Raw genomic sequence first — 22,368 nt, forward strand, 5'->3', positions numbered from 1 at the left:
TTCCTTTTTTGTCACATTTGTCTCGAGAACCAAAACCCTCTCCGTTAATACACAAACGCACATTGTCTGTCTAAAATTATTGCCACATAAGGGTAGAAAGGTTGTGTCTTTTTCTTCATTGCAGCTATTTTGAATTGATAAAGTTTCTTTAAATTCCAGTTTTTGCTTGATTTTCTGGTTTTTGGCTTCTCTGTTTTTAGTTTGTTGGTTTTGGTTAAACAGCTAATACTAAAGCTTTGATTTTTAAAGGTTTTAATCAAATTCCCATTTCCTCTTTCTCTTGTTTCTCTGTTTTTCCTTCTGTTTTTTTTTTTAATGATTAGCAATGTGTGTTTTGATTAAAAAACAAAATCAAAATCAAAGTTGATGCTACAGCTTTGATTTTGCGAAGGGTTTTATTAGATTTATATAAAGTTTATAATTTATTGTTTAAATGGGAAAGCCAACAGGTAAAAAGAAGAATCCGGGAACGGAAACGCCTCCGGCATCACCGAGAACGACCATTGACATGAGGCAAACCAAATCCTCAAAGGCCTTTGATGAAGACACAGCAGTTTTCATCAACATGTCGCAAGAACTCAAAGAAGAAGGCAACAGGCTCTTTCAATGGAGAGACCATGAAGGTGCCATGTTGAAGTATGAAAAAGCCCTCAAGTTACTGCCAAGAAACCATATTGATGTGGCTTATCTACGCACCAACATGGCTGCTTGCTATATGCAAATGGGTCTTGGTGAGTATCCTCGAGCAATCAGTGAATGTAATTTAGCTTTAGAGGCTGTGCCAAAATACAGCAAAGCTTTGTTGAAAAGAGCTAGGTGCTATGAGGCCTTGAATAGATTGGATTTGGCTTTCAGGGATGTTAGTAATGTTTTGAGTATGGAACCTAATAATATGATGGGTTTGGAGATTTTGGAGAGTGTTAAGAAGGCAATGAGTGAAAAGGGTATTACTTTTGATGAGAAATTAATTGTGATGGATAGTGTGGTGGAAACTGGGGTGGCACGTTTGCGTAAAGTTGTGAAAGAAAAGGTAAAGAAGAAGAAGAAGATTAGTGGTAAAGGAGAGGAGAACAATATTGCTGTTGTAGTAGAAGAGAAGAAGGTGGAGAATAAGGACAAGGTGGTTGTGCGGGAGAAGGTGAGTCCTGTTGCTAAGGATAAAGAGGTACATATGAAGACTACTGAGGAAGAAAAGGTGGTTACCGAAGATGTTAATGTGGAGAAAGTGATATCCAAGACCGTGAAGCTGGTTTTTGGCGAGGATATTAGATGGGCACAATTACCTGTGAATTGTAGTATTGGATTGCTGAGAGACATAGTTCGGGATAGGTTTCCTCGCTTGAAGGGTGTCTTAATTAAGTACAGGGACCCTGAGGGTGATTTGATTACAATTACCACTAACAATGAATTAAGGTTAGCTGAATCATCAAGTGATTTGCAAGGGTCTCTCAGGTTCTATGTTGTTGAAGTCAGTTTTGATCAAGAACCAGCTTATGAGGGGATGAAGAGGGAAGAGGAGGTGCATGAGGATGTTAAGAAAACGAGTGAAGGTGTAGAAGTTGAAAAAGGTCCAGGTGGTATTGATGATTGGATTGTTCAATTTGCACGACTGTTCAAGAACCATGTTGGGTTTGATTCCGATTCATGCCTGGATCTTCATGAACTAGGGATGAAGTTATACTCAGAGGCAATGGAGGATACTGTTACTAGTGAAGAAGCCCAGGAACTTTTCGATGTTGCTGCTGACAAGTTCCAAGAGATGGTAGCTTTGGCTTTGTTCAATTGGGGAAATGTTCACGTGTCAAGGGCGAGGAAACAAATCTTCTTTTCAGAAGATGGTTCAAGGGAGTCTGTACTTGCACAGGTCAAGAGAGCATATGACTGGGCCAAGAAAGAATATACCAGGGCTGGAATGAAATACCAAGAAGCTTTGAAAATCAAACCGGATTTCTATGAAGGTCTTCTTGCTCTTGGGCAACAGCAGTTTGAGCAAGCAAAACTTTGCTGGTACTTTGCGATCGGGAGCAAGATTGATTTGGAAAGTGGACCTTCCGAGGAGGTCCTGGATCTGTATAACAAGGCCGAGGACAGCATGGAAAGGGGTATGCAAATGTGGGAAGAGATGGAAGAGCAGCGTTTAAATGGACTATCCAAATTTGACAAATACAAAGACCAGTTGCAAAAATTGGGTTTGGATGGCCTATTGAGAGATCCATCCCCTGAAGAAGCTGCAGAGCAAGCAGCAAACATGAGTTCACAGGTATACCTCTTGTGGGGTACCATGCTGTATGAGCGTTCTGTTGTGGAATATAAGCTAGAGCTACCAACTTGGGAAGAATGTTTAGAGGTTTCAGTAGAGAAGTTTGAACTTGCTGGAGCTTCTCCAACAGATATAGCTGTTATGATAAAGAACCATTGTTCAAACTCAACAGCACTTGAAGGTAAGTGCAAATACCATACATCAATGCTTCTTTATGCTAGTACTTTATATTTGAACCATGGAGAGGTTCAAAATGTATATTAATGCTAACATACTTCAATTGTTGCAGGTTTGGGGTTCAAAATTGATGAGATTGTACAGGCATGGAATGAAATGTATGATGCAAAGAGGTGGGAGATTGGTGTTCCTTCTTTCAGGCTAGAGCCATTGTTTCGTCGAAGGGTTCCTAAACTTCATGATATGTTGGAGCAAGTTTGATTTTTCTGCTGATACTAAAAAGATGTTTAGGGGCATGGAGCAAATGCTTCAATTTTCATTTCCTCATTTTGCAGAAGTTACCTTACTACAAGTCAAGATAGGTATGTCTATTTCTGTTACTCTACTTCTTAAACTGGAGAATTCCATCTTTACATGATCTTTTAATTATTTGAGAAACTGAACTTCCTGTTTTAACATGATTTAGTTATAGGCTCAAACAATGGCATGCTAAACACAAACTTGTTAATTCTTTAGAGAATGATGATTTGATTATTCAGATTCAGTTTCTGTTTGAATCTATATGAAGAAGTGGCAAATGTTAACAGGGATGGGATTTTTAGCTAGCATACCTTAGGAAAGGGGATTAATAGCAATATATTTGCCTGCAAAATGAACTTCGATGTGTCACAGAGCTGAATTCATGGCATCATAGGAAGTAAAACTTCAAGTTCTGATGAGGAATGTGATAATTTGGAGGTATCATCTCCTTGAAAAAAAATAGCAATTTAGAGTAAAGAGAAGCGTCTAGGGTATTATCAGCAAAGAAACTAGCAACAACCTATAACCGGTGTCATGTCATATGGAAGCAGAATTGACTTATTATTTGTAACACGAACTCCTGAGTTTATTTCCTGTTTGCTTTTTTCAGACATGAGGTCATACTCTGGAATTGTAATTTATTTGTTGTGATTCTCATGCACTGGGTAGAAACTTGACGTTGGAGACTATTTGGTTAATCTGAGCCGGCTGAAAAATGAGAACGATCCCCTGTCCTTGGGGTTCAGGGCCATTTTACTTACCTTGGATTGCCGGATAAGATACCTTTCAAGATGTGAAATAGGATTACATTTAGTTCATGGAGAATTACTACTGTGACTAGGTATTGAATTGGTGGAATTAATTAGGGCATTGACAGTGCAATGTCTACTAACAGGGTCTTGTTATTTAATGCCATCCTTGACATGTTGGGGAATGTAAGATTGACAGGATATTCTAACTCTTTTCTTGATTTGCATTGAAGATTTCTTGGTGTCTCGGAAGGCTAGGGATTGAAACTTTTGTTAGTCCAGTGGAGGATCAGAATGCATGCTTGTGTTTATTTGTTGGATTTCTATCTGGAACTTTTAACTTAATTTGTTCGCCTCTTCAGTATTCAATTATCTACCGAGTTACCGGTTCTGTTACACCTTAACGAACACAATACTGACAAGACTTGCTCTTTGGTTCTTTGTGATTGCAGGTATTTTTAAGTCCTATACTCTCACATCCAGCACATTGTTTGCTCTGGGGGCAAATGATGGACGTCTGTGTGTATTCTTGGTTTGGAATGTGAGTCAAGTTTGGTGATTGATTATGAAGCTGGTTATATAAGCCACTTTTGATTTTCTTTTCATACAGTGTAGTTGCTGCAATTCACAGCTGATTGATTTATTCATTTCAAACAATAAAAACCATCTTGTTCTTCATTTGTAGAGGCTCTGTGCCTGCTATAGATTTGTTAGTCTGCACTCTTGTATAACAATTCGTTCCTTTTTATGAAATAAAACAAGTCTCGGTATAAGTGGTGTTCTTGCATTGCATCATCCAGTCTCTCTCTCGAGTCTATATGCTAGCCTGCTTATTTGCTGACACAATTTGATGAAGACAGTTTGCAGGCTTGATATGAACAGCCCTAGAGGCTCAGCTGTGATCTTTGCCCTTGAAAATCCTTGAGAAACGCATAGGAGATTATCTAGGGCATTCAATTTTCCTCATTGCTGACAACCTTCTACTTTGGAGCTCCTGTTCGTTTAGATCCAAACAAAATGGTTTTAAAAAACTGTGATAGGGTTCTTTTCTATAAAATGATACCTAAACTGCTCAACGGGTCTCTTAATCTTTTCCTTAATTGTATGTTTTGTAACAATATACTGAATTGACTTTGATTATTTGGCATGTTAACCTCTTTCATCTTATCAAACTCGATTTTTTTTTAAATAATATTATTTTGATTTAAAAAAAATATTTTGATTGATCTAAATAAATTAATTAATCTGGTTTATAACTGTAATTTACCTCGAGTCAATTCTCAAATCAAATTTAATAAATATTATTTATTCCGCTAAATATCATATGTAATGTGTGGTTGGCATTAGCTATTAGGTTTTTTTTTTTTTCTGAATATTACACTAAATAATATTTTCTTTTAATTTGATCAAGTCATGTACTTGGTTAAAACTTGGGGAGAAATTGGTAATTTCCCAGGGATCGATTATTAACATCTAAATAATATTTTTTGAAGTTTTATGAATGTCTGATTTTAATAAGATTATAAAAATTCATGAAGTTAAAAAATAGTTTCCAACTTTGAAATTTTTTGAAATATTCTTTAAAATAGATTTATTTTCAATAGCGTTTGTGAAAATTTTCATGTCAAAAATAATTTTTTTCATGAGATATCAAGTTTCCCTCATAAAAGAAATGTAAAACATAGTTATAAAACTTGAATGAATCTACTAACTTGATATCTAGATTAGTTTGAGTTAAAAAAAAATAAAAGCAAAAAACTTAATTGACCATGTTAAATAATTTGGTTGACTTAGCACCACGATATGATCGTTCAAAACTAGACCTTCAACCTGTAAATATTTGTTTTTATTAAAACAATGTTATTTTAATTAAAAATTTTTTTTTTCTAGAAATTGACATGAGTTGAACCAAGTTGGACTATCCTAGCCCGTGACTTGATTCGATCCTCTCGGGCTTTGTTTGGAGTCGGGTTTTACAACTATGAAGTGCAGGGCCACAACCTTTTTAATTAAAGGGCAATAAAACAAGAACCTGAGCATTGCAAGTTAGAGCCCTTTTGTTTTTATGTTACATAAACGATTCTGAAAAAAAAAATGAAATTTTTTTATTTTTTAGTTGTTTTTAGGTCGTCATGATATGTTTATGTTAAAAATAATTTTTAAAAAATAAAAAAATTATTTTGATATATTTCTAAATAAAAAACACTTTTAAAAAATTTCCTAACAATTGTTAGGAACTAATTCTCCAATGTAATTGAATTTAATTATAATATTTGATTTGAATTTAATTGATAAATAAGTTGAATTCACATGTTTTAAAAGAAATAAAATTCAATTCATTTTTTTTTTATATTACTCTTATTATTTTCATCTTATTTCTTCAAAGATGTTTTTAAAAAAGAGGGTTAGATGAATAATTTTTTCTCCATTGAATTGTAAATAAGAGGGATTGACTCTGATTTACTTTTATAGTATTTTTAGAGATTGAATGCCATTTAAAATTTAATTCTTAACACTCAAGAAAGTTCTAAACATAAGATTTTATTAAATTTTTTTAATTAAATTTAATTTAGATAGTTTCAAACATAATATTAAACTAGCTCTTAGAGCCCATTTAATATTATAGTAATAGTTATTTTGTAAAGTAATTTTTACTTAAAAATACATAAAAATAATATTTTTTATTAATTTATTTTTAATATTAGTATATTAAAACAATATAAAAACATAAAAAAATTAAAACCAAAAATATTTTTTTTTAATTTTTACAAAAACAGTTTTTAAACAAATAGCACAAATATATTTGGTAGTGTGGTAGAGGTTACTTTTCAAATAACTTTTTGTATCAAAATATATGTCAATAATATTTTTTTTATTTTTTAAAAATTATTTTTAACATCAAAACAATTTAAAATATATAAATTATATTAAATTTTTAACAAAAAAAAAAAATAAATTTATTGGCAAAGAAACCGCGTTCCCAAACGGTATTATCATTTTCATGCACCGAATTTCATGTTTCCATTTATAGGTGGGCCACTGTCTGAAAAGAGCGAGCCTCTCTTGGGAGGATGAAAGAAGAACTACACGGTGGCACTTTCGCCCATACGTTTCCTTTCTCCTTGCATTTTCTTTGTTCCTCAAAGCATCCATTATTCTGGGCCTTGTTTGTGATTTTTGTTTGCTGCAACGTTTTTGTGTTGTGATATGGAGGAATCAAAGCAAATCAACGTTGAGATATCAAGGGCAACGGCAGCAGAAGAAGCACAAGGAAAAGGGTTAGTGGATGGGATAATGGAGGTTCAAGATGTCACAGAATCCTCAGGACCCCTTCAACCGAAGAGTCTTAACGGACTAGCCTCTGCCTCCAACTCTGCCTTTCGCCAGCGATTTGGGTTTAAGGAGAAGGTAGTCTCTTGTCCCGCCGAAAATAAGTGGAAAATAGTTTAGAGATAAACTTCTGTGTGTTTTCTTGCCCTTGTTAATTTCTAGTTGTAATATTCTATAATTATGCATATTTTAGACTTTTTTTCTGGATTGTGAATGCCATGTTGCTTTTCCGATCATGATGTTTGTAGTTGTTGTTTTGGTCTATTGCAGTCGAAGCTGGAACAGGTGGTAATCGAGGTAAACTTGGATAGTTCGAAGGCTGGTTACCTAGCCTTGAAACTTGCAGCTGGAATTGCAGGTAAACATAGCAGTAAAGAGGATTTGCATTGAGCCTAATCTTACAGCTTAAATTTTTAGGTTGAATTGATTCTTGACAAATGAGAAATAATTGGATAACTTGCATAGCCAACCGGAGAAGCGCTTTTAGTCTCTATATTTGAGAATAAACTCACTATTCAAAAACCAAAAAAAAAAAAACCCTAACACATAGCCAATCCAATCTAATTCGGGTTCCATGCTCTGTCGCTGTTAGTTGTAGTAATGGTAGTTATACAGGCAATATGTTGTTTTTTTTTTTTTTTTGTGTGTGTACAATCAGGAAGTTCATTAAGTTATTTCATCTTGTTGATGTGTTTATTTTGGGGAAATCAATAGGTGTGGAAAGTGTGGAGTTAGGAGGGCCAGATAGGAACCTATTGGAAGTGATAGGAGATGGAGTCGATGCCCTTCATCTTGTAACCTTGCTACAAAAGAAGTTTGGAAATGCAAAGCTAATAAGCATGGGTCCTGTGAAGGAACCGAAGAAAGATACCATGGAAGATGAGCCAGTCCTGACCAAAGAAGAGGAAAATGAGCCAATGTTGCAACGCCCTGTTTCCTCATCCATTCCTCATTGTCTTGATCCTATCAGTGAGGTTGAATGCTATTCCTGACTCTCATGTACCCTTGCTCCATTGTTTTGATTCAAGATAGAGTAAATAAAGTGTAGTTTAGGCGTTTCAATGGGCAATGCTCTTTACTATGATAACTTTGTTTGAGAATTGGCGGCCAAGCTAGTGACAATGGGTATTCAAACCTAACAAAAGAAGAAAAGCAGGATTTATAGCATCTGAAATGTGCTTACTTTAAATGCAAATTAAGTTTGTAGAATTCAATTGTTCACTTATCATTAATATTATTATGTTATTTGTAATGGTACAGTCTGTAGTGGATATTGTTGAGACGGAGAAGCTGAATGGAGCAATGGAGATGGAGATGGAAACAAAGACAAAAGCTCATAGTAATCTCGGTCTGGAAAATGCAGAGAGTTCATGTACAAGTGTAAGAACTGCATTCTAGTTAATTCTGAAAAATGTTGCTTCTATAGTGTTTGATTGTTCTATATAATTTGTGGTGCAGAAAACAACCCAGTGGACTCTACTAGTCACCAGCTTACTTCTAGAGGCTACATCTGCAATTTTTGATCAGTTGGGTTATGCATTAATCAGTATGGCGATGGCATTTGTAGCTTTGCTTCTTTCCATTCTTGATCTCATTTACAAGGCTCGAGAGAAAGGCATTACATGTGATGGGAGGAGCCTACTACCCTGTTTTTATCGCCATTCAAGTCACAATTTCCAGAATCGCAAGCCTTTTGGTAGTCTTGTTGAGTACTTTGGATTTGCTGGTGCTGTCTGGCAATGCTCTTACACAACAGTAGGGTATCATTATGCTCGTCAGAACTTGGATAATCCAATCAAAATTTGTCTTCTACCTTTCATTTTTGCTCTGTGTGTGCTAATTTCTAAGTTAGTTAAGAGTGGCCAACATGAACCATTGGTTGAACTTAAACCCACATGAGGTAATTTGTTTTTAGCAGATTAGAATATCATTTAATTGCATTAGTTCATGCATGATCTAGATGAGGTCAATAACGTAGACGAAATTCAAATTGTTCACACTGTAAACTGAGGAGAATAGAGTTCAAAAAAAAGGGACAATATTTGGATCATGTTGTAAGGAAATGTCAACAGTGCCAAAGTGAGTACCCCTTGCCCTCTCTTGATAGTTGAAGATCCTTGTGTTAAAGGGATCATTCTCATGCATATTTCCTTGTTCTGATGGTTTGCAAGAGTTCAATGGAACTGCATTAAAAGTCTACAGGGTTTTGGAGATGGTGTTGCTGGTATTCCATCTGTGCAAAATCCCCTGTAATCTGATCTGAGCTGAATATGATGGGAACAACTATGGGCTCTGTCTTGGTCTTTGCTCTTGTATATTGTATAAAAAACGATATTTTCTTATATAATATTTTTTTATATCTTTTAAAATAAAAAAAAAAAAAAACACGAAGCTGCTAAAACTCTAAGAAATCAATAACAATAATTGAGGAGCGGTTTTTGGAGTTTGGACTAGTGGTTATTTTATAAAATGATTTTTATTTGAAAATATATTAAAATAATATTTTTTTAAAAAAATTTATTTTTAACATTAATCTATTAAAATAATTTAAAAAAATTAACTTCAAATAAAAAAATTTCAAAATCCTTAAAAGAGTTTTTCCACGCAAAACAGTATACCTATAATAATCCAATCAAAGTGTCTTCTACCTTTTATTTTCACATTGTGTGTGGTCATTGCTAAGTTTGTCAAGAGCAGATCACATGAACCATCAATTGAGCCTCAAGGTTATTTACGTGGAGATCCTTGTGGCATCAAGAGATCATTTTTGCATTTTTTTTTTATTTAGATGTTAGGTTATTAGATCACTAGGTTTTTTTTTTTTTTTTTCAAAACAACATTAATTATTAAACAATATTGTTTAATTTTTTCTAATTATTTTATTTTTAATCCGGCTAACTTGTTGAGTTATTTAAATTTGATAAAATTAATAAATAATTTATCCAAGTTAAAACTTAAGGTGATTTTTTTTTTTCACGTTAACTTAAGGTCTGTTTGTTTCTGAGATTTACTTTTTAAAAAAATTAAAATTTTTTTTTATTTTTTTTAAATTAATATATTTTTAATATTTTAAATTATTTTAATTTGCTGATGTTAAAAAATAATTTTTTAAAAATAAAAAAAATCATTTTGATATATTTTAGTATAATTTTTTTTTTTTTAAAAAAAAAAAAATCGCAACTATATTTTTTTAAATTTTTTTTTTGAAAATGTAGTTTGGTATATGTTTATTAAAAATTTATTTATTTTATTTAAAATTAACTTTTAAAAAATAACTGTTATCTTAATACAGCAAATCACCACGCGGGTTTAACACGATGCAAATGATAAAATTTAAAAAGAAAAAATCACAAGAACCCAACGTGGAAGCTGTCAGGCATCAACTCCACACAACAACAATTCACCAAAATCCAGCGTATCCTCTCACACTCCTCTACCGTCGACTTCACTACCTGTACTTTAATCTCTTCCGTTTCTCTCTCTCGAATAAAAAAAAGGAAAAAGAAATAAGGAACTCTCTCCCTTTCTTTTAAACTAATTTTTTTTCTCATTAATTAAAAAGAAATTAGGGTTTTCTTCAAAATTCTGAAAAATATGGAGAAAATCAGAAGACCATCTCATGCCGGCTCTTGGTACACCGACAACCGTATGTCCTCACTCTCTCCCTTACAATTTTTATTATTTTTTTGAATCAATTATATTACTTTTTTTTTTTTTTAATTTTGTTGTTAATTTCAGCTAAAAAGCTTGAAGAAGAGCTTGAGGGCTGGCTGAGTGCTACTGGATTAACGAAATCTACTGATGTTCGCGGTGTTATTGCTCCGTATATTACTATTAATCCCTTATTTTTGCTCGATTGATTGTTTTTTTTATATGTAATTAATTAATTTGTTTTTTTTTCTTTTATTATTTTATTTTTTATGGCAAAATGGAGATTTTAGACATGCAGGCTACTCTTATTCGGGCCGTGCTGCTGCTTATGCTTTTGGAAATATTGATCCTACTAACATGTTAGTCAGAGAGTTTATTTTCTATTTGATTTATTTTCGGATTTTTTATTTAATTTTTGTTTATACACACACATCTATATAAATATGTTTTGTTATGATGCAGTGTGACTCTGTGGAAATGTGATACAGTGGTAGTGTTTATTTTTCTGGGTATCACATTTCGGGGAGAGATTCTGATGGGGAAAGTAATGATTTTTTGTTGATGATAATCGAGAATTTTTCGTTTCGTTTTGTTTTTTTTAGCAAGCGGATATTCCTTCTTGGTCCGTCACACCATTACTATACACCAAAATGTGCTCTTTCAACAGCTACAGTCTACAAAACGCCCATAGGAGACTTACCTATTGATTTGGAAGGTACTGTACCTCCACGGTTTGGTTTTTTATTAAGATGGAATGCAAGTTTTGAATCATCATAGAAAAGTATTAGTTCATTTTAGCTTTCACTGTTGGTTTGATGTTCTGTTGGTCCGTGTGATTGAACGAATTATGATCATTTTGGATCCTTTTCAGTCATTGAGGAACTTAAAGCCACAGGAAAATTTGAGTTGATGGATCTTCAGGTTGATGAGGCTGAACATAGCATGGAAATGCACTTGCCTTATCTTGTTAAAATATTTGAAGGGTAATTTCTGCTGCATAGAGAATTTTGCTAAGTTGGTTTTGTTTGTGGCTCAACTTTACTGATTTATTTTTGTGTTTTGTTTATTTATTTGTTCATGGATTGCAGGCACCCAGTGAAAGTTGTACCCATTTTGGTTGGAGCTCTTCATACTGATAATGAGGCCATGTATGGCCGCTTGTTGGCAAAATATGTCGATGATCCAACTAACTTCTTTTCTGTCTCTTCAGATTTTTGTCACTGGGGTTCTCGGTATGTTCCGTTATAATGATGGTTTCATGGTACTTTTCTCCTTCTAAATGTCTTTGAATTTGTGGAGGAGGTCTACAATGGGGATGACTCTTTAATTTGCTTCCATCTCACACGTACAATTGTGCCATGGACAATACTGAGTAACATTTGTTAGATTTCCTTTTCTTTTTCCTCATAATCAAAATTGGAGGGTTGATTTCTTTTTTAAACTAATTTTAGCAATGCTTTCCTCAAAGCCTTGAAAGATCTATTGTTCAATTTGCTTCTATTGTATGTCTGAGAAGTTCGTTGAAGAACTTGATTGAATGTCAGATGCCTCTGAGCCCACTGAATACATTATGCGAAGGGGTCTTCTAATCTTTAAGATGAATGTATCTATATTTTGTTCAGTTAATGAATAGAGAAAAAAAATGTCATGGTATTTGATTATCACTGTATGTTGTCCATTTTTGTATCTGTATCTCTGTAAAGCATGATATTCAACAAGTTGTGCTGACTGTTTACTCACAAGTCACAACCATGCACAATATGTTGTTGTGGTGCTGTTGAAATGCATTTGGTTCACCTTATGTATTTAACCATCTCATCAAGCAATCTTGACCTGTGTTTCCTTTATTAGGTTCCATTACACACACTATGACAAGAAATGTGGGCCCATACACAAGTCTATTGAGGCATTGGACAAGATGGGCATGGACATAATTGAAACAGGGAATGCAGATGCATTTAAACAATATTTGTCGGAGTATGACAACACTATCTGTGGAAGGCATCCAATTAGTGTTTTCTTGCATGTAAGTGCCCAAATCTCTTAAAATTACCGAAATGGCTTGATTTCAGCACCATAAGATGTTTGCAGTGTCTTTACAGCTTTTTCTTCCATTTTCTACAAGGAATTTCTGCCAGCCATGTTCTACTTCTATTTGATTGAATAATTCATGACAATTGCTCACACCTATCACAATTCTGTTTTAAAACGCTGTTAAAAACTTCTGGATATATTATTTCATGACCTTTAGTTTCTATTTTGCCATTTTGTTTGACATCTATGATACTTTCAGATGTCGAGTACTAGCTTGACAAAGATAAAGATCAAGTTCCTCCGGTATGAGCAGTCTAGTCAATGCAAAACAATGAGAGACAGCAGTGTCAGCTATGCATCTGCAGCGGCAAAGGTGGATGCTTAAAGCTGGGATATGTAGCATTTCCAATTTACTTGTGTGGAGGCAATTGACTTGAATCTGGAATATTGAGCATTTCAAATTTACTCGTGTGGAAGCAATTAACAATTCAAACTTCTTTGAATTGAATGTATTGTCTAAATTTGAACTCGCATCTGCAAGAATCCATCTTGCAATGCATTCCCTGTTTATAGAGTGAAGTTAACAGTGAAGCCTGATTCCCCTTTCCTTGTTTGTTGTTCCAGACTCCTTTTCAAAATTTTAATGTCAACAGGTGAGTGCTTATGGTAATTCAATTGCTTTTGGGTGGCAGCGGCAGGGATGTGCCACCATTGTCGTGTACTGGAAAAGGCTAAGCAAGGTAGCGTAGCTCTTGACCAAAATAGGCTAGGATAAGAATATAAATCCGAGGAAGAAATGATAGTTGTGGTGGTCAGGGGAGTAGACGAGCGCAAGTAGTACCTTCCGACTTCCGTGACAATCCTAATAAGAGCCAAGTTTACGCTGGTGGAAGGTGAGGCTACCTGAATCCAATAGAAACCGACCTGAGCCTTCTTGAATGCGTAGAAAGTAGAAAATTTTTAGAACTAATTGAGTTCAGTTAAAACTTGAAAGAAAGAAGTCTTGAGTTGGGGTATGCATATTGCTTTACGATCTAAATCTGAAATAAATAACGAACTCTGAAATTTAAAAAAAATTATGTGTCTTATAGCTTTCAATCAGGTCCGAGAATGAAAATTCCATATCCGGTCGAGTTCAATTATGATAGTTATTACAAAACCCGATCCAAGGGTTGAAGATCGGAGAATTGTTGGCTTTCAAAGTCTCATTCATTTTGGACTATATTTGACTTCATAGACATAGCATGGCTTTAGATAAGTATATCTGACGAATATGGCTGGAAAAATAAAACAGAAGACGGGAAGAGTTCTTTCCCATTGTGTACGATCATGCACAAGCACAACAATTAGAGGAGGAGAAGAGGATTTAGCAGAGGACAGTTACGGCCGCAAGCAGTAGCTGATCACAGTTGTGCATGCCATAATGCAGGAGCATGATTTGTCAGAACCACCAGGCATTGCTTCTGTGGACGGCTAGGATCAGTGACTGCATGCAGCCACTACTCTCCGTGGCAAAAGCTCAAAAAACTAAAGGTAATGCATTTTATTTTTACAGACTAAGGCATATCTTATTGGATGATACCATAAACGACTCTTAGGTATTCGTTACATAAAGACACAGAAATACAAATACAGATGGCCGGCCAATGTTTTCAATGTTCGCTAATTTAAAACACAGTTTTCATACGCTGAATTATCAATAATCAGCCTCGGATTGGGCAGGCATTTTACTTGCTGATCCATTTTCATCGGCTGTCAACATACTCCATTTACCGGCGGAAATCGGAGGCTCAAAGACTATAACACCACCATCTGTCAGTCCCACTGCAAATTGGTTTGGTTCCTGAGGATGTGCGGCAATGGTAATCGGATACACTCCCAAACTACAGCCACAAAAAAAAAGCTCAAGATGGTATCATTAACTAGTTACCGGATCAGATACTTGACAGAACTTGAAATAAACACAACTATAAATGTATGAGATTGGACAGCTTCTCTGTCTCTAATTTGTTTCATGAGTGCTTTACCTTGAAGTGGGGAAAAGGTAGGCAGTTGGATTAATCTGACAATATAACTGAAAATCTGAGGCATCAAATATAGAGACAAGTCCATCCAGAAAGCTGGCATACACCATCTGGCCATCGCAAGAGAACGTTGCATGGGAAATTGGTGTTGCAAAATCTCCTGGAATCCACTGTAAACATAAAAATAAATTGTCAGGTGAGTTGAATTACTGGAATACACCTTCTTGAGATTGAGAGAGAGAGAGAGAGGGAAGGAGGGAGAGAACCTGCTTCACACATTCTAATTTTCTGGCCTCATAAATTGCAAGGTGAGTCTCATGTACAGAAAGGAATTCTGTCTGATTGTGATGAAACTGGATGTGGGTATCTGATGATAATGAAAAGGGTATTCTTCCATCGGGAATCTGCAAGAATGCGCTCCTCTGTTTGTACCACCCTTCAACATTCCAGACAAAAATCTGCACAAGAATAAAGAACATGATTGTACAGGAGCACTTCAGACATATGACAGAGGCAAGGTATCATTTAAATAAACACATTTACTCTTGGAAATGACTTCGAAATCATCATCAAGGAAATTCAGCATTATACATATCTCGTATAATTCAACACTAACCTGAGCATCTGCTCCAGAAGAAACAAGTAAATTCAGGTCATTTGAGAAGGCTAGACCAGAGACTCTCTTAGAATGACCCTCAAGTATGGCAATGACCTGCGAGTATTAAGGAGATGATAAAGCTTGGTTTTGCTCGAGTAAAGCACTGGATCACATCAGGAGAAATGCATACCTTAGCTGAACGGACATTATATATTAGAATTGTGGAATTGTCTCTCCCTATAGCGAGTATGTTGTTATCTTGAGGGTGGAAAGCAATGCAAGTTGCTGCAGGTGGTGGTTGCATGATGGACAGCATCGTCTATTAAGTTTAAGAATGTTCAATTAAACATGCTTGTAAACTACCAAAACACGTGAACAATCAAAAGATTTGAAAACTTTGCATGTAAAAGATGGTATTTTATATCCATATGATGATGTTCAATAAAAAGTGAGAAAACCACCTATGGAAAGTATTTAAATTTCATAAACAATAATTTAAACCACATAAACTTAGTACAATTCGGAAACTGTGACAAGTAATTGGAAGATTTGTAGTCGAATTGAATATGTAAAGATTTCAAAGTATACATGACAAACAAGATCACATGGGGCTAATAAAAATGTGCATGGATCATTTAGAACTTCATAAATTTGTAGACTGCAAATGGAAGTTCATGATACCTTGAATTTCAGCAAATTATACAGAGAGATTCTCCCTCCGGATGATGACATAAGATATGAATCATTCCTGGACAGGGCAAAGCAGGGAACTGTCTCTTCAGGGTTGCTGCCTGTAAGGTCATTTGTCATCAGCCCTGAGTAGCTCCTGGGTTGCCATAGTTGAGGGGAAACTTTTGCAGCTGCCTGCCATTAAGATTTCATTGCAATAGCATTATTAACAGCAGTTAACACTAAATTTAAAAGAATAATTTCAAATGCAAAATAGAAATGGTTTGAATCTCTAGTTTTGCTCACCGTGTCACTCAAGTCAAAGTCATTCTGTGGCCATTTCCAATATAAATGAGTGGCATTTGATGTTAATGCCAAAATGGAGTTACCTGCGTTGTTGTAAATGAGCCTTGATATCTGCATTTGTGAAAGATAAAAGCTACTGAGAAACTTCTCATCCTTACACGGTATATTGGAATTTTTCAGCGCCCACACACACACACATATAAACATTTGAGTGGCTCAGATCCTCAAGCAATTGAATTGGTATCTCCAAAAACAAAGATGTGTTGCTTTTGAATATATAATATAACATTTTCAGATGGGTTTCGAAGCCTTCCAGTTTTCAAATTTGTACACGTGTTGAGAAATCTCATCCTTCACATCCACTGCACAGAGAGTTATCAATTTGCAAAGCAAGAACCAGCAAGAAACTTAAAACTACCTAGAAACCCAAAGGAGAAATAAAAAACAATCTATGATCATAGTCAAAACATTTGAAAATGTGTCTACATCTGCAGGACTTCAAAGACGTGAGGCAGAAGGAGCTAACAAAAATTCAAAAGGAAAATAAAATGAAAAGAAGAATTTAGCAGCTACAACACAGTACAGTCCAACCTTGTTTGCTTTCATGTGAGAAGGAAGTCTCAGAATCTGGCACTGAGAAGGGCAGTTTAATTCAATAAGCCTCCCACTCTTTGACATAGTGTCTTTTCCAGTAATTTTAGATTTCACTGCCTTCAGGTTTCCATTCTGTAGAAGATTAAAACATTGCTTAGTACCCCAAACTTCAAAGTAATTTCCAGAGTCATGACAAGTCCTACCAAAAGATACTACTGTATTAAGTAAAAAACAACTCATCATGTCATATAAGATATAGCATGAATCTCTGACAAAACCAAGAGTTACCCACTTTTGCAACAGCTTCATCTGCATCTTGAGCACAGGCACCTTTTGAAATTGCTTCACTTACAAGCTGAACAAAAATTAAAAGCATCAGAAAGAGATCTATATTCTATCACTAGTCATGAATGTATTAAATATGCCCACCTTCTTAAGAGTATCAGAGAAAACTCTAAAATCATTATCCAAGCAATTTTCTGTTGTATGCAGTGACTGAAGACTGCCATCTTTTGCCAAGATTTTGATCTTGTTGTCATTTGCAGAAACAGCCAACAACGTGCCTTCCTTGTTAAATCGAACACATGGGTTTGCCTTCACATCAGGGGTGAAAGGAATTATATGAGAAACTGAGACCACTATTCTTTGTAAGTGGAATATTTGATTTTAATTCAATCAAAATTACCAGTCATAAGGAACTTACTGGTAAGCCTCCCTCTGCATCAATGGTTGTGAAAAGCTCAATTTTGTTCATATCCCAAATTTTGATCACATGCTCGTCACCAGCAGCTAAAACCTGGTTCTTCATTATATCGAACTGCACTACACTTAAAGAATTCTTTTGCAATCCTAGATAGGTTCTTTTTATGGCACCTTCAGAGTCATCCCACTCAACAAGAAATGACTCTCCACTTCTGCTGGTCCCGCATGAGAAAAGCCTACAAAGTTTTTGATTGCAACATGATTTACCCTTCAAATATAACCAGCATGTGAAACATTGAAAAGGCAATTCAGACCGAGTAAATGAAACCTTCTATCACCACTATAAGCCATTGATGTACACCCCAGGCCAGGAGCATCATAATCTACTCGGGCTCCTAAATTATCATACAGCCAAACTTTTATGTTCCCATTCACTGATGTGGCAAAGACAAACTGAAGCAGAAAAAGAAAAAAGTAAAGGTGGAATTATCATCAGTCTGAAACAATCAATGTCGCCACAAGTACAAAAGAACCAATAGCAATACTCACCTGAACATTTCCCTTGCTATAGGGACAGAGAGAATAAACAGGAGCATCATGGCCCTCAAAAGTATACATTTTGATGCCGTCAGTCGCATCCCATGCCTTTAATGGTCATCAGAAAAATATCATCACTTTCTTTCCAAGACAGAGAAAAATCTATGTCTAATTCTGATGTAAAATAAACCAACCTTAACGATCTTGTCATCACCACAGGTAATGACCAAAAGTTGTTTTTCAGGGGCAGAGAAGGTTAGGTCATTTACTCCACCAACATGAGCATCAATCTAGATATAAGAAATAAGTTAAAGAATAAGCTTGATATGATAATTATCCAAAGAATGAACAGCAAAGCCAAAAATTTAGTGAAGAACATAAGATGCCAGAAAGCTACCTCCAATTGCTGCCGTGCATCTTTGGCTTCATTATAAGAATATATTTGCACCAAGTGTTTTGAATAAGCAACCCCTGTTTTTTTTATAAAAAAAAATAATGAGGTTAAATTAATGAACAAACATATTCCGAATGATAGGATATTATTTCCCCTTGTCTTCCATTATCTTTAAAAACTTACCAAACAAACTGCCTTCTGGGCTCCAAGCAACACGATTAACAGAAACACTAGGATCCTTAAGCAAAGTTGCCTGGATATATGCAAGATCATTCATATTTCAGAACCATGATTGTTTAATGGAAGCATGGTATAGAAGGTGACGAACCTTGAACATCATCGAACATGCTGCAATATCCCAAACCTTAAAATTCCTTGAAAGCAAACTTTCCCCTGAACTAACTTCCCACAATCCAATGTCCCCCACAGTGGTTCCAACTGAAGTATCAAACCATCAGTTTGCATGAGTAAACAATCAATTTAAAAAGGGTGCTTATCCCAAAATATTGAAGAAAAAATATATATCCTTATGAATAAACCTAGAAGAACAGTCTGTTTTTCAGGATGAAAATCCATGCTTGTTGGAGATGACCCCTCATTTAATATCCTAAAAACATTCTTTGGCAAATCATCAGAAATGTTAACAGAGCTTTGATCAGGAAGAGAGGCATCTGATATTTCCTGCATGCATGTGGATATTTCCTGCACGCATGAAATCGATGGCTTAAGAAAAAAAATTATTATTGATATTTACCAATGTTTCAACAAAAAGAAATGAAAAATTAAGCTTGCCTCATTGGAAGGCCTTTTTAGGTTTACAATTCTGTTTTTAGGAATACCACTGTCATTTACAGTAGTATTATTCTCCAAAACCTCTATCATAGCTGCAACAAACATGGAATAGATAGTTAGTGATGAAAGGAGTTTTTTTTTCTATAACCACAATAAAACTGCTTTCACAGAAGGCCAAAGAAATATTAATGAGAGAATCACAAACCATTACCTATGTTTGTTGGAACTCCAAGAGACAAAGCTTCACTTGAAATTGAAGAGTGGGCCTCAGAAGAAGTAGAATTTGAGGCTGAGGAAGTTGAAACTAGCATTGATGTTGTTTGAGAGGGCTAGACAATAACACTAAAGCTCATTAGATGGATTATGTACGAATACTGTTAAAAGGATAATCAAGCTGGGTTGGTTAGGAACCATACTTGAATCCATTATTGGAAAGGGAAAAATAAAATAAGAACGATAATTGTTCTTCTTGTGTCATACCAGTGGATTGCTATCACTTGCTGCTGAAAATAAATGATCATCCGATGGTATTGGTACACAGATGTGATCCACAAAAAGGGTTCTTATATCAGGATTTGGCTGCGGATATGCACAATGCATATGCTGCCAATTCAGACTGTCAGGTTAAATGCAAAAATCAGTTTTATCTGAATGACAAATAGACATGTCTAGAAATTCTGAAGAGAATCCAACATGCATATGTGCATATAAAAGTGCCTGTACTTGCATGTACTCTATGTGCGTAACCAGAGCCTGCATTCAGTTTGTGGCTTGGTGTATTCGAGTTGTGATGTGAAATTGAGAATTAAATGAAGGAAAAGAAAAAAGGAACCTTTGGTTTATGAGACGCCGTAGCCTATGATTTGCAATGTTTGGAAATTCCAATTTGTCACGCAAAAGGGGATTTGCTTCAATAACTTTCTTAAGCTCAACCATCATAACTTTTCTTGCCGACTCTGCATCACTATACATAGAGAGTGACTCATGGTCCCTGTTCAACAACGAGAGAAATTAATCTTCTTGTAATAAGTTTAACATGCTGCTCCTATGGAATGTGAATAATAATAATAAAAATAACAAAAACATATATACCATAGATTTATACCTTATATTATTTAATGTCAAAAGCAAAGTCATTTCCTTTAATAGCTCCTCGTTGTCTGGGGCGAAAGCTTTCAAATCCTTCATAAGGATGTCTAAAGCCCTGGAACGTTCATTGCTGTAAAATCAATTAACAAATTATAAGTAGAATCGATGTGACATACATAATGCGTGCACAGTGATTGTGAAAGAAAGAAGCAGCCTTACTTGTCCAACACCTCAAGGAATTTCTGCTTCCTAATTTCAAAATAGATCTTTGTCGAGTATCTGTTGTCATCTAATTTTGTGAAACAAGAAAGATATCTCTCAGCCTCATCCCAGTTGCCACTGCGTATCATGTCCTCGAAAAACTTCATGCTGAAGTAATAACCACTTTCACGCTCAAGCCTGGGCCGATAATGAAAGGAAAAAAAAAAAAGGTTACACACAATCAAACGATTCGTTAAAAAATTGCATAATTCATCTGAAAGGGTCTGAGATTCCCAAGATTGTGTGTTAGAGAGAGAAGGAGAAAGTAACATACATGCGAGCAGTTTCTTTGAACCCTTCCTCGTCTAAGAACTGTGAGATTAAAAGGACAAGATCTTTACAGAGAGCAGCCATTGTCACCTGAACCTCTAAATGAATCCAAAACACTGAATTTGTTAAATTAAAATGATAAATAAGATAAGCAATAATGCTATCTTATTTAAATCATCAAGAAGATACTAAATCAAACTTTGCAAGTTCTAGCTGAGAATTTAATATGAACCATCCATACACAAAAAGTGAACAAAAACAAGACCCTATAGCTCTTAACTCAAAAAATATAATTTTCTAGGACACCAAACAAAAGATTTGAGTTTTGATCCAGTGGGCGTGAGCCCAAGACAAACCAAAATGATAAAGATGACCATCTGGTCAGTTATAGACAACTCTCTCTCCTGTCTCCATCAAATTAAGAATAAATTAAGCAAAGAAATTTGATGATTTTCAAACAGAAAACAGTAAATCAATCAAGAAATTCTGGGTTCTTAACTAATCAAGACAGTACCTTTTTTAACTAAAGATCACTAAAACTAAAGCTAAACACCACTTAACACGATGAAAATTAGCAACTTTTCAAGATATAAGAGATGGGCATCAAAGAAAACCAGAGAAATGAGCAAAGTTATGTGTAAGCTTACCAGATAAGTGAAGAATAACAAGTAAATTAGATTGATAGAGAGAAAGATCAGTGAGTGACCATGACTTTTAGCTTCAAAAAACTAAAGGGTCTCTTTCTCTGTGTTTTCTTTACTTTAAAAGCTGAATTCACACCCTGCGTCGAAAATGTCGTGTGCTAAATAGCACGAGACTGGCGATGTGTACGAGATGATAAGTAGATAATTTGATAACTGATAAGTGATCTTAGATGATATGTGATAAGACAGTTGTTAAAGAAAACGTAGTGGGGTCCATTGAAAGACAAGTATCGATCATTCAGAGAGTGCCACGTCAGGTTTTAGACACGTTATGCAAATTCTTCATGTTGTGCCAGAAACTTCCTCCAAGAAAAAAAACCTCGGCATCCCATGCTTAACTGTAAAACACCGACTGGCTCGTACGGTAAACCCGGACCTAAAAAATCCAGGCCCGAACCGGTCCCAAGTGAAAAAAAACCTGGTCTTGAACCGGTTACCACTTGCCAGCGACCTAACCGGATGAATTTTTTATTTAAAAAAAACAATATTATTTTAAGTCTTTAAAAAATAAAAATTGAATCAATCCTTTTAATTCGTAACTTATTCTTATGGCGTGTTTTTTTTCTTAATATTATTTTTTATTTAAATTCTTATTTTATTAAAAAAGACTTTTCACATGAATATAATTTTTTTTTACATATATCACTCTACTAGCATAGCATATGTCCTTTATCAAGATGTTTTTTTAAAAAATTGAAATTATTTTATATTTTTAGATTATTTTGATATATCGATGTTAAAAATATTTTTAAAAAATAAAAATTATTATTTTAATATATTTTAAAAAATATATATATTTTTTAAAATTAAACACCACAACATTCATAAACACTCTAAAAATAAAAGGCCAAGAAATTATAATTGAGGAACAAAATACTATAAATAATTGTACAAAAACATTATAGTCCGAAAATAATTTCATGCTCC

General features: G+C 34.8%; 4 protein-coding genes across 4 annotated transcripts; 3 read left to right on the top strand and 1 right to left on the bottom strand.

The window, feature by feature from the left end:
- LOC118051180 (protein PHOX1) lies at window positions 1–4,259 on the top strand. Its single transcript, XM_035061749.2, has 3 exons — window positions 1–2,441; window positions 2,550–2,799; window positions 3,939–4,259. The coding sequence occupies exons 1-2, from the start codon at window positions 434–436 to the stop codon at window positions 2,696–2,698; spliced, it is 2,157 nt and encodes a 718-aa protein (XP_034917640.1). The 5' UTR covers window positions 1–433; the 3' UTR covers window positions 2,699–2,799; window positions 3,939–4,259.
- A 2,255-nt stretch (window positions 4,260–6,514) lies between these two features.
- On the top strand, window positions 6,515–9,109 carry LOC118051269 (uncharacterized). The gene is made up of 5 exons (XM_035061903.2): window positions 6,515–6,894; window positions 7,087–7,174; window positions 7,531–7,790; window positions 8,077–8,196; window positions 8,275–9,109. Exons 1-5 carry the CDS (start codon window positions 6,694–6,696, stop codon window positions 8,713–8,715), a joined length of 1,110 nt encoding a protein of 369 aa, XP_034917794.1. The 5' UTR covers window positions 6,515–6,693; the 3' UTR covers window positions 8,716–9,109.
- Window positions 9,110–10,181: 1,072 nt separating this feature from the next.
- LOC118051270 (uncharacterized) lies at window positions 10,182–13,108 on the top strand. The gene is made up of 8 exons (XM_035061904.2): window positions 10,182–10,462; window positions 10,555–10,639; window positions 10,758–10,826; window positions 11,070–11,182; window positions 11,339–11,450; window positions 11,556–11,699; window positions 12,319–12,493; window positions 12,761–13,108. The coding sequence occupies exons 1-8, from the start codon at window positions 10,411–10,413 to the stop codon at window positions 12,884–12,886; spliced, it is 876 nt and encodes a 291-aa protein (XP_034917795.1). The 5' UTR covers window positions 10,182–10,410; the 3' UTR covers window positions 12,887–13,108.
- A 912-nt stretch (window positions 13,109–14,020) lies between these two features.
- LOC118051268 (protein TOPLESS) lies at window positions 14,021–21,544 on the bottom strand. The gene is made up of 26 exons (XM_035061901.2): window positions 21,385–21,544; window positions 20,742–20,835; window positions 20,426–20,605; window positions 20,223–20,336; window positions 19,950–20,108; window positions 19,598–19,733; window positions 19,329–19,446; window positions 19,118–19,209; window positions 18,865–19,027; window positions 18,654–18,763; window positions 18,509–18,578; window positions 18,329–18,402; window positions 18,126–18,221; window positions 17,944–18,039; window positions 17,723–17,847; window positions 17,396–17,630; window positions 17,122–17,286; window positions 16,985–17,047; window positions 16,690–16,824; window positions 16,099–16,209; window positions 15,805–15,987; window positions 15,314–15,442; window positions 15,142–15,237; window positions 14,792–14,983; window positions 14,529–14,695; window positions 14,021–14,384 (listed from the first exon to the last, which is right to left on the bottom strand). The coding sequence occupies exons 2-26, from the start codon at window positions 20,819–20,821 to the stop codon at window positions 14,198–14,200; spliced, it is 3,276 nt and encodes a 1,091-aa protein (XP_034917792.1). The 5' UTR covers window positions 20,822–20,835; window positions 21,385–21,544; the 3' UTR covers window positions 14,021–14,197.
- Between the last annotated feature and the right edge of the window lie 824 nt (window positions 21,545–22,368).

The sequence above is a fragment of the Populus alba genome, chromosome 18 (genome assembly GCF_005239225.2).
Source record: "Populus alba chromosome 18, ASM523922v2, whole genome shotgun sequence".
NCBI lineage: Eukaryota > Viridiplantae > Streptophyta > Magnoliopsida > Malpighiales > Salicaceae > Populus > Populus alba.

Excerpts from the sequence above, each read along its gene's own strand:
- LOC118051180 (XM_035061749.2), top strand. The coding sequence starts at position 434 with ATGGGAAAGCCAACAGGTAAAAAGAAGAATCCGGGAACGGAAACGCCT. Across the intron at positions 2,442-2,549 it reads AAACTCAACAGCACTTGAAG|GTTTGGGGTTCAAAATTGAT; the intron begins GTAAGTGCAAAT and ends CAATTGTTGCAG.
- LOC118051269 (XM_035061903.2), top strand. The coding sequence starts at position 6,694 with ATGGAGGAATCAAAGCAAATCAACGTTGAGATATCAAGGGCAACGGCA. Across the intron at positions 7,175-7,530 it reads ACTTGCAGCTGGAATTGCAG|GTGTGGAAAGTGTGGAGTTA; the intron begins GTAAACATAGCA and ends GGAAATCAATAG. Across the intron at positions 8,197-8,274 it reads CAGAGAGTTCATGTACAAGT|AAAACAACCCAGTGGACTCT; the intron begins GTAAGAACTGCA and ends TTTGTGGTGCAG.
- LOC118051270 (XM_035061904.2), top strand. The coding sequence starts at position 10,411 with ATGGAGAAAATCAGAAGACCATCTCATGCCGGCTCTTGGTACACCGAC. Across the intron at positions 10,827-11,069 it reads AATATTGATCCTACTAACAT|CAAGCGGATATTCCTTCTTG; the intron begins GTTAGTCAGAGA and ends TGTTTTTTTTAG. Across the intron at positions 11,700-12,318 it reads TTTTGTCACTGGGGTTCTCG|GTTCCATTACACACACTATG; the intron begins GTATGTTCCGTT and ends TTCCTTTATTAG.
- LOC118051268 (XM_035061901.2), bottom strand. The coding sequence starts at position 20,821 with ATGGCTGCTCTCTGTAAAGATCTTGTCCTTTTAATCTCACAGTTCTTA. Across the intron at positions 19,447-19,597 it reads CAAGTGATAGCAATCCACTG|CCCTCTCAAACAACATCAAT; the intron begins GTATGACACAAG and ends GTTATTGTCTAG. Across the intron at positions 19,028-19,117 it reads TAAAAAGGCCTTCCAATGAG|GAAATATCCACATGCATGCA; the intron begins GCAAGCTTAATT and ends TCATGCGTGCAG.